General features: G+C 38.1%; 1 protein-coding gene and 1 pseudogene across 1 annotated transcript in view; one reads left to right on the forward strand and one right to left on the reverse strand.

Moving 5' to 3' along the window:
• The window catches only part of Phex (phosphate regulating endopeptidase X-linked), a 237,576-nt gene that overhangs the window by 84,727 nt on the left and 137,009 nt on the right, over positions 1 to 15,840 (forward strand). The window contains 1 exon segment of the mRNA NM_013004.2: positions 12,252 to 12,353. Within this exon segment, the coding sequence (NP_037136.2) occupies positions 12,252 to 12,353 (102 nt within the window).
• LOC120099546 (small nucleolar RNA U3) lies at positions 4,700 to 4,781 on the reverse strand (annotated as a pseudogene).

Consider the following 15,840-nt stretch of genomic DNA (forward strand, 5'->3'; position numbering starts at 1 on the left):
ATTAATATTCTTTAAGTTCTTCAATTCCCTTGTTCACCATTCCTTTCCGTGGTTGAGTTAATGAGATGTAACTCTAACGTTGATGGCAGAAGTCACCTGAAAGTCAGTGTCATGCATTAAACCACTGCCCTTATACTTAGTGGTTCTTTGTTCCCTACATATGCAATGCTCATGACAGATGCTCTCACAAAGATCATTATCCAGAAAAAAACGGTTCTCTTGAACACAGATTACGCATAGAATAAATACTTTGACAACCAAATGTGTCCTTGCTTAGTCCATCTAGTAAATTGAACCAGGTAGCAATAGGGTCAGTTTTTAGAGAAACTCTGTTGAAGACCCGAAGTAGGGAAAATGAACTGATTTGGGTTTTAGAATATTACCCTTGTTACATTGGTATCTCAAAATCAGTATCTCCTTTTACCAAGTTGGGAAAATTAGTTAATGCTTTGAACCTATTTTCGTATTTATAAATTGTCCACGTGTATCTGTTGCTAGAAGAATGCGGTGTAACAATCACTCACAAAATCAAACTGGCGTTTAGCAATAAGCAATTACTTCTGGTGCATCTGGAGTCCGTGGTGGTCCCCTCTACAGATCTTTTGATTTTGGCTGTGCTTGCTCAAATGTCTGGGGGTTGGCCCATCAACATTAGTTTTGGCAGAAATGACTGGGACAACTAGGCCCTGCTCCATGTGTCTTCCTTCTATCATCTCTCTAGCCCGGGCATGCTCCCATGGTGATGGCAGAGGTGCAAGTGAGCAAGCAGAAACATGTGAGGTCTCCCGATGCTCAGGCTTAGACCTGGCATAAAGGTTGTGATGCTTCATCTTCATTTTCATCTTGACCAGATTTAGAATCACTATAGAAACACACCTCTGAGAGTATTTGGATTTAGTTGAAGACAAAAGACTCAACTTAATTGACAGCACCATTCACTGGACTGGTTAAGAACAAAGTAAACACTCATTGTTCTCTGTTTCCTGACTGTGATACAATGTGACCAGCTTCCCCAAATTCCCCGTTACTGTGTCTTCCTCACCTGATACACTAGAGCCAATATCAACCCTTCCTCCTTCTGGCTATCTTTTGTCAGGTATTTTATCACATTACCCAGACAAGTAGCTAAGAAAAATGCCACGGATACTTCCTGTTGACCAAAGCAAGCCTGAAGGCAGGGCCAGATTTATAGAGCTAGAGGGTTTAGTGAGAGGATCTAAAGCCATATAGCAAAGGCTTTGTTAAAGAAAGGATGCCAAACTAAAGCTTTGATTTCAGATTATCACAGATAGAGATAAAATAGTACCCACCTTTTTTGGTTTGGGTGAGGATTAAATGAGATAATTCTTATAGTTTGGTCAGCACAATCCATCATGCACAGCAAGTAGCCAGTCAATGGTAGCACATGTTTCTTCTGTCGGTCATGTCTACCATTAACAGGAAAGGTAGCATTTATAATATGAAAGTTTTGACACAGGCTGTGGCATCTTCTGCATGCAGATTGCCTCTTTCTAATCTATCTTAAAGTGAGAGAAATACAGGCACTTTTGTCATTACTAGGCCTCCATTGTTTCCTGCTTAAGAGCTTTCAGTTGGAGTAAAACCCTGTTTCTTTTTTTTAAAAGATTTTTTTTATTTATATGTATGTGTGTTTCTGGGTTAGTACATGCACATGCATGTGGGAGGAGGCCAGGAAAAGATGTACAATCCTCTAAAGCTGGAGTTACAAATGTTTGTTAGTAGATACCAAGAACTAAACTGTGATCCTCTGCAAGAGCAGCATGCACTCTTAACTGATGGGCCATCTTTCCATCCCTGGAATAAAGATCTTTTAATGCCATTGGCTTGGCAACATCCCAGAAGCTGCCCTATCATTTAACATTAGTTTGGCTCATAGGAGAATCTCAAGAAACTACTCAAGGAGCCAAATATAATTTTTATAACAGATCCAGGTTTCACAACTCTCTATTGGCTGAATCTTGTTGCAGTAAATATTCTCAGACTCCAGTGTTGACAACTCACTTATGCAATCTTTGGTAAAATGACATCCAGCGAAAGAAGTAATTTAGATAGCTCATTGGGAATTCTTTTGAAGTAAGTGTGGACATTATTCTTGGCTTTGGTCTTGAGTGTGTTGCCACGATTGTGACACATTTGGCCCACTTTTCACATTTGTTGTCTCCATCTTGGGATAGCATTGGACTGTGGTGCTCTTGCCACATTTTATTGGTCACCATCTGGGCAAGCAAATTGGATCATACCTCTGCAGTGCAAAAGCCTAGTACTGGAGACTCATTTGCTGCAAGAAAGTATTTGTGCCTTAATCAAATCTGAATATGGGGAGTAACCAAACACAGTTACTTGCTGGGGGAAAGGGTGTAGTTATCACAGCTAAGGTCAAGAGCTGAGCCATTAGGATGACACAGTTGACTTGTAAAAATTATTCTAGTTTCTGATTCCTTCCCTCTGAGAGTGGCAAAGTGGCAAACAGGACTTGATAAATTATAAGATAGGGAAGAGCGTGTATATTCATATTCAATGAAAAGGATATTCTTCCTGTTCCTAGCCCAGTCTTACAGCTGTGTGGCTTTTGATGAAAGGACATGCTAAACTTTTATGCCATCAGACTAATATGCTTTATAGCATTACTTGGGCCAAAATAATGGGATATTCTTTTTTTTTCCCTACATGCTTAATGACTTTGAAAGTTTGCTAATCCTGACACTGTGATATGATTTATTAGCTCATTTGGCTGCTAGAAACTGCAGCAGTTTCTGTGCTTAGAGTTTTTTTTTTTTGGCTTAGCCACTTATTCTGCTTCCATTGTAGGTCCATTTTTTTTTACTTATTTCAATGACATTACTATGTTTTTATCAGAAGCTAATTAAAAACTCATTTATATAAATATTTATAGCCTAATAAATCAATTAATATGCAATATTTATGAATTCACTTAATGATTGAATTTCTAGTAAAATGACAATTGCCCTTTCCTGAGAATATGCTCTCTCCCTTTTCAGTTAACTACAAACATTAGTAATGGTGTCCATTTTTCCTTTTCACTAATCAAGTAGTTTGATGTAGAGGAAACAGACTCTGTTCTATTTCAATGGTATATGGAAGTAGAGATAGAGATAGAGACAAATAGAAGACAGACAGACAGACAGACACACAGAGATAGAGAGATAGAGATGTAATGTTGATAGCACCAATTTAAAAGTAGACTTGGCTAACTTATTAAGTTATCTGCCTGTCATAAAGTTTGCATTTGATTGCAGTCTATTGCCATGCTAGAGACATTTGCTATTCATTGATGAATTCCATAGGTGGATTCAGTTTTGAATCACTCAATTTGAATAGGTCCATTTTAAAAAATGACTTTATATAAAAAAGGAATACCATGTACTTTCCCCTCTTTTAAAGTTCCATATTATTAAATCTTGGTTATATTTGGAATTACAAGATGATGATTATAGACTTGCATACATGAAAAACATTTGATTCAGTTTCAGTTCCTTGTTAACTATTTACTCGAAGCATTTTTTAAAATTTTAACAGGATTACTTAGTATGATGGTTGAGTATATGTACACAAGCTACAGCCATCAAATCTAGCTTCTCATGTGCTAGTAGTCCCTCCAGGCTCCAGCCTCTAATAATTACTCTTCGATTTTCAGTTGAGTTATTTACTTTTACCGTCCACATGTAGCATACTCTTTCATCACTAACATTTGTTATTTAAAAACCATAGCCATTGTAGCTGGGGGGAGATGACACTGGTTGTGATCTCCACTTCCCCATTGGCTAATAACACTAAACATTTTCTTTCAGGGGTTGCTTGGCCATTTGTATTTCTTCTTGTAAGAAATTTCTATTCAGATCATTTGCCCATTTTAAAATTGAATTCCTTGGGTTTTGTTTTTCTATGTCTTTTTTTGTACTTTATATGGTTAGGATATTAATATTTAAACAGATGATTAGCTTAGAGATATTTTCTTTTATTTACCAGGTTGGTTCTTCATTTCATTGCTTTAGTAGCACAGAGGATTTCTAGTTTCATGAATTCCAAATCTGTATTTTTGTTTTCGTTTTCTATCCTTTGAGGACCAAATTGAAAAAAAAATTACAGCTTACTCCAGAATTTGGAACTGTTTTTTCTGTTTCCTTCTAGTAGTTTATTGGATCGATTCTCCTTCCTTCATTGTACAAATTGAGAGACAGGATCTAGTTCAAATATTGCATATATGAATATCCAGTCTTCTCAGTACAATTTTATTGAAGAGGAAAATGTATGTTTTGGCCTTTTGTTGGGAATCAGTTGGCTGTAGAAGCATGGATTTATTTCTGGCATTCCTGTTCTGTTTCATTGGCTCGTGTGCCCGTTCCCATGCCAATACCATGCTGCTTTGCTTATGCTTTTGTTGTATGTCTCAAAATTAGATATTGTGATGCCTTCGGCTTTGCTCTTTTTTTCAAGATTGTTTGGAATCTTTTTTGCCTCTGCATCAATTTCAGAATGGCTTTTGCTAGTTTTGTAAAAAGCAAAAATATTTACCCAGAAATTGTTTTGAATCTGCAAATCATTTTGAGTACCATGGACATTTTAGCAATATTAATTATGCCTCTCATGAAAATGAGAAGTCCTTCCAATGTTTGGGCTCCCCTCTTTCCTTAAACACAGAACTATTCTTTCCATTGTAGACGTCTTTTACTTCTTGTGCTAATCTAGTCCTACATATTGTAGTAACGAACTATAGAAATGATCCCTGAAAGTATAGTCTTTAGTCCTACATATTGTAATTCTTAGCTATTGTGAATGGATTTGCCTTTACAGTTTCCTTCTCATCAGTTTTATTGGGATATAATATGCTAGTTGTTTTGTGTATTTATTTTATATCTTGTAACATTATAGAATTTATCATTTTGTGAGTCATTCGATGTAGTTTTAGGTTTTTCTGTACACAGGATCATATAATCTATAAACAGGGATGCTTTATTTCTTCTTTCCTGTCTGTATGCCTTCTGTTTTTTACTCTTGCTTAGTTTCTTCAGTTAAAACTTCCAGTGGAGAGTTCAAAATGCATGAGGTGATGAATTTGTCTTTACTAAGCATCTGCCCCATGTTAGTATTATGAACATGAGATATATCATGTAAAAAATCATGTAAAAATCATACATGATATACAAAGTCATAAATGTTACTGAAAATAGAATTTGCAGGATACCTGGTGGCTTTCTTACATATATCTATAGTATTATTTGGTCTATGTCATGGTTCTTATTCTTAACATTCCTAGACCTTGTTAGGGAGACTAAATAAAAAGTCGTGTTATAATTTTTTAAGATTTTGAAATTATCAAGATGCATATGAACCAAGTTTTAATACACTGTCTGGGTGGATGAGGCTGTCCATTGCACCATTTCTTTCTTTGGGTTCTCAGGCATGGTTCCGACAGTATAAGAACTCTGTAATATTTAACATTGAATAAGAAGTAAACCTAAGGGGAAAAAACAAACCAAATAATACATCATATATATCTATATTGTACTGATTATAAGTCTGAGAGGGACTCCAAAAAGGAATTGAAAAATCAGGATGAGATTCATGGATATGAGTAAAGATTTTGACTGATTTTGTAGGATTTCTCTATAGCTAGAAGCAAAAAATAGAAGGGAACTATAGCCAATCATGGGATGAACTGAATCCCTAGGCCATAAAACACTGTTGTCATGTATTTAAATGAAACACCGTGTACCATCATTACCTACTTATATGAATGGAAAATTTCTTATATCTGTGTGTGGGGAGAAAAGATGAGGGGAGAGAGAGAGAGAGAGAGAGAGAGAGAGAGAGAGAGAGAGAGAGAGAGAGAGAGAGAGAAGGGAGTGGGAAGGAGATGATAGGAGAGTCTCATTTTTTTTTAAAAGCTCATGATGGAAGAATAGCATAGATATAGATACATGTGAAACTTTGTATTGTCTGATATAGGATATTGTGACCAAATTCATGGACTGCAACAAATGAAGAGAGTCTACTTTTAAATGCTCATTGTTGAGGAAGTGAACTAACCACTGCTATAGACCAATCAAATGGACTGTATTTTCAGTCCATTGAAACCTAGAGGGCCCTTAACTTGAATGTTGCAGATTTTATTACAGTAATATTTTAGTTAATTCTTGTATGTTACATTTTGTTCTTTGACTCTAAGTAAACATTTTGTGTGCATAACTTAACCTGCTGACTTCTACTTTAAGTGATTTCCATTAATGCTATATGATGGCTCGTGGAGCATTAGGTCAAGGTTTGATGTGGAAATATTATTTCTCTTTCCCCCCTTATTTAAAAATTATGTCAGGCTTTTGCTGTCACAGGGCATACAATTTGATTAAAGACAATGTTATTGTATGATTCTGTAGACTAGTCTATCGATAAAAATCAAAAGTGTTCTGTGATTTATCTTCCTTTTTCCAACATGCTAAAATTATTAACTTCTTTGCATTGGCATGCCAACCAATGATATTAATCATTTTCAAAGATTTTTCTTGGTCTGAAGGTCTGTTAGGGTAGTTCAGTACTATGTCACAGAAAATGTTATAGAATAAGTCCATAAAAGAAAGAGAGGGGGGAGAGAAGGGGATCCTCAAGGGCAAAGAAGGACCAAGTGTGGCAAGAAGTGAAGTTATATGCTTACATTTTGACATTGATGAAAGCCACAAAGGGAGTGAGTTATCAAAGAATTGATTTAGGGTGGACAGAGGTGTGTGTGTGTGTGTGTGTGTGTGTGTGTGTGTGTGTGTGTGTGTGTGTGTGTTTTGGGGAGGAATGCTACATATGGGTAAACTATTTGTCATTCTTCATTCAGACAATGAGCTGAAATCCATTGCTGCAGTGTATTTCCACTTGGAATGCCAATCAGCAGGGTGCAGAGAGAGGTTGAAAAAAAACTATGGAAATTTCTATTCTTAAGCCTTTAATATATTTGATAGCCATTATAATACCTTGGAATGGCCAAGGCAACTTCTATGAAAACAAGCTGCTTAGCTGGATTTTATCAAATACTATATACTTTATTAATATGTAGATAATAAATGACCTCAAGATTTGTGGTAGGAATATAAAAAATAAACAAAGCAAAACAAACTGAAAACAACAAGAACAGCAACAACAATAAACAATAGTCTGAGATCTCTTTGGCCATGGCAGTGCTTATTTTGTCTCATTTTGATTGATTAAAACATAATGAAATATTAACTTTTATGCATCTTACTCCAAAAAACCTATTTCCTTGGGGATGGTCAGCTTTCTGCTTAGTTTTTGGATGCTCCCTATTATTACTGCATACTGGCTGGGGTATTGAGAGAAAACATTTATTTCTCTCTTTTGTTATATGTGAAAGGTTCCTTCCTCCCAGAGTACTTAACCTACCAGGATGTATATGGCCATGTGTGAAGGTAAAGAATTTTTTTTTAAAAAGACAAACATTTGTTTTACATCTCAGCCAGATTTCACAGAGAAAATCTATGATTATATGCCCTCTACTCTGGAGATTCTTATGACATTTTGTCCTTTCTTCCTCTCATAATCCTGCCTTACACCTAAGATGAATCTTTCAATATAATCTTTGGATCTCATCTCCCATTCTGTACTTTCAGAATCTTTTATGGCCTTTGGCATAGTTTCAGTCTTTTCCTTCTCAATGAGTCCATTGGTATTGGAACACAGAGAGCTCACATACCTAGCAGCAACAAAAACATCAGTAGTAAACATTGTACAGTCCCAAGCCTCAGACCCCTGGGTTGGGTTATCCCTATCTCTCCTTCCTTCCTTCCTTCCTTCCTTCCTTCCTTCCTTCCTTCCTTCCTTCCTTCCTTTCTCCTTTTCATGTATCTTCTACTGGTTCTACAAATTGGCTTTTTAGAAGTCCACACACTCTTCATCACACCATAGTTCAGCTTTCTCTCTCTCTCAATGTTTCCCTCATAGAGAATGCCAGCACATCCATGGCATTATTCTTGCCTGTATCCCGGGAACTAGTCATCTTCTTGATTTGTCTCATCTTTCCATATGCCATTAGTTATTGTCTTAGTCAGGGTTTCTATTCCTCTACAGACATCATGGCCAAGAAGCAAGTTGGGGAGGAAAGGGTTTATTCAGCTTACACTTCCATGCTGATCATCACCAAAGGAAGTCAGGACTGGAACTCAAGCAGGTCGGGAAGCAGGAGCTGATGCAGAGGCCATGGAGGGATGTCACTTACTGACTTGCTTCCCCTGGCTTGCTCAGCTTGCTTTATTATAGAACCCAAGACTACCAGCCCACGGATGCCACCACCCACAATGGGCTGGGTCCTCTCCACTTGATCACTACTTGAGAAAATGCCTTACAGTTGTGTCTCATGAGGGCATTTCCACAACTGAGGCTCTTTTTCTGTGATAACTCCAGCTTGTGTCAAGTTGACACACAAAACTAGCCAGTACAATTATCTAGTTCCATCTCTTTGGCTACTAAGTATGTTGTCTATTCACTTCTTTCAATCTCTGGTATTCCTCCTTGGTTTAGAATATGGTCTTACAGCTTTTCAGTCACTATTGTGGGACAGAAAACATGGAGATTGTGGAAAATGCCTTTGAAAAATTAATCAAATATGAAAAGTTATAATGAATCTTTCCTTTATTGTGACCAGTTATTCTGATTCAATCATGGACTGGTCTAAAAATCGATCCAATATTAGTAATAACAATCTTCATTTGGAAGGCCGGTTCTGGACATTTTCACAGACATTTGAAAATTGACAGTTGCCTTGTATGAAGTTACATTTGTAGTGGATAAAATTGGGATAGGATCTGGATGTCAAACAAGTGTTAGCACATGTGTTAAAGCTCTTAATCTTTTATTGTCATGTTAAAATTTTGTTTCTTCCACAGTATTTAATGTATGTTGTATTAATTGTACACTTTCCAATTGTGTTACTATATAGAAAACTGACATGTCCGTTATGGTGGTCTATCCACCAGCTTTTTTTTTTTACTGTCTGTGAGTATTACATGACCTTGGTATTCTGAAAAAGGCTTGCAAATACTGGAAGAAGTGAGTCAGGATTTAGGCAGAAGCAAAAGGGTAGTGGGCTTGATTATTGCTGCTAAAGCAGCTTTCACTGCATTAATAGCTCTCATTACTGCTTCTAGAATTGCTTTGCTACAAGAAGTTAAGACAGCTACTTTTGTTAATCATGTTGCAAAATATGTTACTAATGTTCTGAGTATTCAAGAGGACTTAGGTGTTTGGAACAATAGATTGATACTGTTTATGATACTATTTAAATCATTGGAGAGGAGGTTCAGAGAATAAGAAGCCATCTCAATTGTAAATGGATTTGTGTTACTTCTAAAATTCACAATGATAGTCACTATAATTGGGGGAAAGTTCTAAGACATTTGCAGAGTGTTTGGCATAATTCTAACACCTCTCTGGATGTTTAAACTTTGCATACTGAGATTATGAATTTCCAGAATGCTGCTCTGCTGAGCTTTGATGATGCTGATATTGCTGATAAAATTATTTATGGTCTGATGTCAGTATTTCCATCTTGATCAAGCTTCAAGAAATATAGCTTGATCATGGTAACCCTTCTTGTCCTGGGAATACTTTTATTCCTGCCTATTGTGATAAATTTTGCCTTTAACAACATCAACTGTTGGTGGCCAAAATACATGGTTTGAAACTAAAATGGACTCCCAGACAGAGTTATTATTTTAACAGGCTGGCAGTCAGAGATGGGTAAGATCCTGCACAGAGCCTTACCAACCTAAGACAGAAGTGCGTTGCTTTTGATAACGCATATTCCACAATAGGTAAGGAAGGAATTCTTGTCAGAACCACCTAAGACATATGCAGTCTTGTTTGTGAAATAAAAAAGGGGGAGATATGGAGAGCTTTTGGGGCCACTTGGCAGGAATTTGACATTGGACCAGGACAAGGAAGTAGACTTCAGGCAGGAATTTGAGATCCAGCCAGGACAGGGAAGTAAGCTCAGGCAGGAATCTGATTTGGGGCTAGAACAAAGAAGTAGGCTACAGGCAAGAGTATGACTTTGGGCTGGGACAAGGAAGTAGGTTCATATATCTTCATCCTTCTGATATGCCCTTAAACAGTGATCACAGGCACTTTGTTTTTTGCCTTGCTTGTTCCCTAACATAGAACTGACCTTATTACTTGCATGTAATTAAAATGGTATAAAAGCAGATTGGGAAAAAATAAACCCACCTCAGCCTCAGAACTGGTTGGGGTCATGCTACAAAACAAAACAAAACAAAACAAAACAAAACAAAACAAAACAAAACAAAACTAAACTAAACTAAACTAAACTAAACTAAACAAAAACCCAAAGCAAAGCAAAAAAGGAATATGGCCTTGTTCTTTCTGCATGCAGGTGATACGCTAGATTGATGAGTTAATCAAGATTTAAGGTATAAGCAAAAAACAGAATCTAGGAGGCTCCATGTTATTTCTGTTCCTTCCTTGTTAGAAATGGTCACTTCTGCACCTGACTCTTAGTTGCCTTCTACTTCCTTGGCATTTTCCTCTGATTCATGGAGAGAACTACATTTTTGACTTCTAGAAGGTCTGTACTCACAGTTGTCATCTAGGCTCTGTGGTCAAGGCCTGGCTCTGGCCTTCATTAGCTGTCTGAGTTTATACAGATCACCAACTTCTAACTTCCTTATGTGTAAAATAAGTGGCTTCCTGAAATGCTCATGGTACTTAACTTTGTCTGCACATTGGGCTCATCTGTGGAGCTTTTAAAACTCCCACTGCCCAGGCTGAAGTTTAGATAAGTGACACTACTGTTCTGATGCCTGGGCTCCAAGATTATTTATTTATTTATTTATTTATTTATTTATTTATTTATTTATTTATAATCAATTTTAAAATCAGGACTTATAAGGCCCCCTGACTCCAATATGCACATTACAGTGGAAATTATGACTTAATTATTTTAATGAGACTGTTTTTTCTTCCATCATTTCATGTTCTTGTCACGCCTGGATCCAAAGTTGAGCTTTCTCTTTCTTTTAGTGTTTTTACTAAAGTTGGAAGAAATAGCTGTGAAGCTCCCCCTTTTCCATCTGCTGTTTGTTCTTATTTACATACGATGGAACCTAGCCCACTGATTTACAGCTCTGGTTCCTTTGCAACTGTTATTGAACTGAAAACATAACTTAAAACTTATTAAACAGAAAGAAATTATTTTGACTGAGTTTTATGCTGACAATTCCTTATAGAACAAAGGGGATATTTAGAATATTAACAATTGATCTATAGCTTCATGATCTCAAAAGTAAATATAGTCCTGGAACCAGGCTCCAGGGTTTGTTTTTTATTGGATATACCATTAAGAAAGTCAACGCATCTGTGCAGGTGAGTAGGATTATGAGGCATACACCCATACACAGCAGGGTTTCCTTGTACCCTTGCAGCAATGCCTCTCTTTCCCCATTCCTGTTATGGTCCAGCAGGGGTTGTCAGCAAAGCAAATATGTCCTCAACATGGATATGATCTCATTCTTTAAATGCCTGGGGAAAGACCTTTCAGAAAACTATTCTACAGATGTTGCCTTGTTCCCAGTATTCTAGATCTGAATAAGACTTTGCTGGGCTTCAAGGGAGGAGAGAGAGAGAGAGCAGTAGAAAGGTAATAGATGATGACTAAGCATTTGGTTTCACTACTTGTACTGAATTTAGAGAGGTTTGGGGATCTTCACATAAATTTGTCTCATGTTGCCATGATCTCCTTTAGGGTGCTGTATATCCAGCATGATTCTCTTTTTTTAACAACATCCCTTTCAATTGTTGTTCACTTTCTTGACCATGTCTATGTGAAAAAACACAGTCTGTGTTGTTACTTGGCACTCCCAGGTTCTGTGTGTGTGTGTGTGTGTGTGTGTGTGTGTGTGTGTGCTCCTATTAAATTATTGAAATTAGTTGATATGTTGATGAGGATGGAGCTATTTAGTAGCTACATACAGTAATGTGATTGGTTAGTGATACCTTTTGGGGAGTTTACTGTCACCCCTTACATCATCTGTTTACAGATACCTTCTCCCCAAAAAAGTCAGAGCATGAAATTTATCTGAAAGACTCCCCTCTCCCCATTTTGAACCTTGTAGTTTTCTTGCAACCTGATTCAGGCTGAGGAAACCTTGGCTGAAATTTCTGGCTTTAACACTGCTTCTTTGGTTATTTTCTTATAGATGGAAGAATTGATTGAGGGTGTTCGCTGGGCCTTCATTGACATGCTGGAGAAAGAAAATGAATGGATGGATGCAGGGACAAAAAGGAAAGCTCAAGAAAAGGTAAGGAATTCTTCAGATAGAAGAAAAAAACCTCACTTACTATTTAATGGATTTTCATGCTTGACATTGACTGTACAGTTTATTTATTTATTTTTATTGACTGAGCTGTTGGCTCCAAATGACCCCAGAGGTAGGTGTGTCCTTTTGGATGAACACGTAGATTTCATCACCAGGAGTAACAGAAAATAAGATCTGACTTGTTCTTTCTCTAACTGCATTTTCAAATGCCACGTAATTCAGCCTTTGCTTCCCTCCTAATTGCTGCCTGTAAAAGCCACATGGCTTACTGCCTAGTGAATTTTTCTATAAACCATCATTGGGTATGGCAGAATGTAGAGCAGTGGGGAACCATGGGAAGCAGCTGGCAGAAGGGCTCTCAAGTTGCAAAGAAGAAAAACCCATATTGTCCATGTGTCTTTTCCATTTGTGCATGATGTGTGCAAATGTCCTGAGGCAATTATTTTCCTGTAGTAAAGCCCATCTACTTCATAACCCATTGTGTTCTACAAATGGCCCAAAGGGCATGCTTTTAAGGTATACATGAAAGATGGACCATTGCAGAGTAATAGGAAAGTATTTTCTGCTGCAAGTGGGTACTTGTGAAGCTTGGTAAAATTTCTCAGATGGTATGCAACAAAATAAAGCAACAGGGTCATTCTGAACAGCTATATTGTCTACTAGTAATAAGGCGGTCCACTTTGCATTGGAGATATTCTTCTGGAGTTGGAACTCAAATGGCCAGGGCCAGGGCATACCCTTACTGTTTTCCCCTGAGATTCTACTCTGTCAGTAAGAGGCTCTGAAATTAGCAACATTTCTTTTTAGAGGAAGTTTTGACATCTTTCTGATGATAGCAGTCACCAATGGCACATGGACATGCAAGAGCATCGTGGGCACCTTACTGGCAATGATTGCTTTAATGTATCAGGTTGGAAGTCTTGTGTACTTAGGATTTTAGCCATACCCATCTCTTACTATTATCATTAGATATATTGCTTCGAGTCATTCCTTACACCAGCAATTTTGCCTTAGGATCAAGAAACAAGGAGATTTTCACTCTATCCTTGTTGAAAGAGGACTTCTGGGCAGTCCCATATCTTCAGGCAAAAGTGTTTTTTTTTTTTTTTTTTTTGCAGAACCTTTTCTACTCTCAGGATTGAGATGCCTTATCATAGATATTTTAGTTAACAAGAATGAAAAAGCAGATGGATATTTACAATGAAAGACCTTGAACAGTATTTGTGGTGGTCTTGGAAGAGAACAATGAGTAATTTTAAATTATTTTTCTTCATCCAAGATCTGTCAAAGCTGTTTTAGGTCATGTATAACACAGGTTGGAGGAGACAGGAACATACGGGCTGTGGCGAAACACTCTCCATATGGTAGATGAAGCTCTTGGCACAAATACCACATCGTTGTTTCTTGAAGGCTTGGTTTATTTAAAAGGTACCTTGTGATGTGTGGGGCAGGATGTATCTTGCACTGAACAATTGAATGCTCAGTATACTAGGTGCTCTTTGTTTTAGTCTGGGGTTCTAAAGTATCGATTTTCATAGGATGACTAGTGTGAAAAGAGAGGGAAAAGGATGGAAGGAAGGATGGAGAGGGAGACACACACAGAGAGAGAAAGAGTATGAATGGGTGAGTTATGGATATTTGGGTACTTGTAGCCAGCTTTTCAGAAATAGAAATTAAGAGTACGTCAGAGTGCTTGTTGACATTCAGTTAGCGACTGTCTTGTCTCTGGGTCTTCTAAGCAAATGGTCTATGGGTCCTTCTTTAAGGAAACTGTTGTCAGTCCTTCTAATATTAGACATGTTCCTGTTGGCCCTCTGGGTTGATCACCTGTCTTTTATTTCATTTCAATCAGAACTGCCACTTTTTTCCCTTCCGAAAGTATTCTTTGAACACTCTGCTTTCTTTGAGCTGAGTTCAATGTGCCAGGAACTCCAGTAGCAGCTCGACAGGCACAAACATCAAAGGCAATCGTCCTTCTGGATCTCATTAGGTTCCCCGAGGAGGAATTGTATATTATGGTTCAGAGAAGTCCCAGTAATGCAAGATAAGAAATAGGGTGTTATCCAAGGATCTCCAGCAGTTCTCAGTCACTACTAGCCCTAAACCCCAGAAAACAAAGATTATTCTTTTCCTAACTTGAATTAACTTGCGATTCTAGAAATGACCTCTAGGTGGAGCTCACAGTACTAACAAAGAGGAGAGAGAGAGAGAGAGAGAGAGAGAGAGAGAGAGAGAGAGAGAGAGAGAGAGAGAGAGAGAGAGAGAGAGAGAGAGAGAGAAAGAGAGAGAGAGAGAGAGAGAGAGGAGGGGAGAGGGGAGAGGGGAGAGGGGAGAGGGGAGAGGGGAGAGGGGAGAGGGGAGAGGGGAGAGGGGAGAGGGGAGAGGGGAGAGGGGAGAGGGAGAGAGAGAGAGAGAGAGAGAGAGAGAGAGAGAGAGAGAGAGAGAGAGAGAGAGAGAGAGGCTTCAGCCTTTTGTGCTGCTTTTCACTCTGGGACGGTTTTTGAAAGAAAAAAAGAAACACCCCCCCCCACTCCTTTTCCTTCTGCTTTCCTCAATTTGATTGCCTTTTTAATAGTCAACAAGAAAGAAGAGACTCTGCCTAATAATTCCTTGAGTCTTAGATGGAAATCTCTATCTCCCTGCTTTGTCTTTCTGATATGGAATAGCAGCTGCATTAAGAGAGGATTTGCCTGCATTTGAAGTGGAGGTGAATAATTCGCCTTGTCTTCCTGGTATGACTTGGCACTGTGTTTTGGGCATGTGCTGTATGCAGTATATCACCCAGGCGGAAGATTTCTCATCAATAATAGTGCCCACACTGGGCTGACGCTGAGTCACTTGGCTACCCATTGGGAAAGCCGGAAAAAAAATGTTCTGATTTGTGAGGGGCTTAAAGCTTTTCTTTCTCTCACCATGAAGCTCCGGACTACAGCTAATTAAAGCGCCACCTAAGATGTGTTGACCTCAGCTTTCCTTTGTGACCAAAACTACCAAACTGAGTGATGTGGAGACTCAGATACTCACAGTGGTCCGAGGGCCTTGCCTCTTGATTTTTGTGGCAGTGACCCTGTCTCAAAACAGAAGTGTGTGAATGGGCTTTGTTGTCCTCTTTGCTAGTGGTGATCACTGTAAAAGATAAATGAGGACGTCTCTGCTTCCCTGAAGGGTAAATTTGTTATCTTGGTCTCCCTGCCTTTTCCTGCTCCTCCCTGGAGAGAGGTCATTGGTACTTTTGTGTTTTGAAACTCACTGTGTTTATTTCAAGTGGGAATTTAATATTGGGAAATAAGCACCCATTTTTATTTAAGATTCTACATTTCCTGCAAGCATGTGCTCCTTAAAAATTATTTTTTGAGGTTATAATATAATTACATCATTTCTCCCTCCCTTTTCCTCCCTCCAAACCCTCCCAGTATAGTCTTTGTTACTTTCAAATTCATTGCCTCTTTTTTCTTTCAGCAAAGAACAA

The sequence above is a fragment of the Rattus norvegicus genome, chromosome X (genome assembly GCF_021556685.1).
Source record: "Rattus norvegicus strain SHRSP/BbbUtx chromosome X, alternate assembly SHRSP_T2T, whole genome shotgun sequence".
Classification (NCBI taxonomy): Eukaryota; Metazoa; Chordata; class Mammalia; order Rodentia; family Muridae; genus Rattus; species Rattus norvegicus.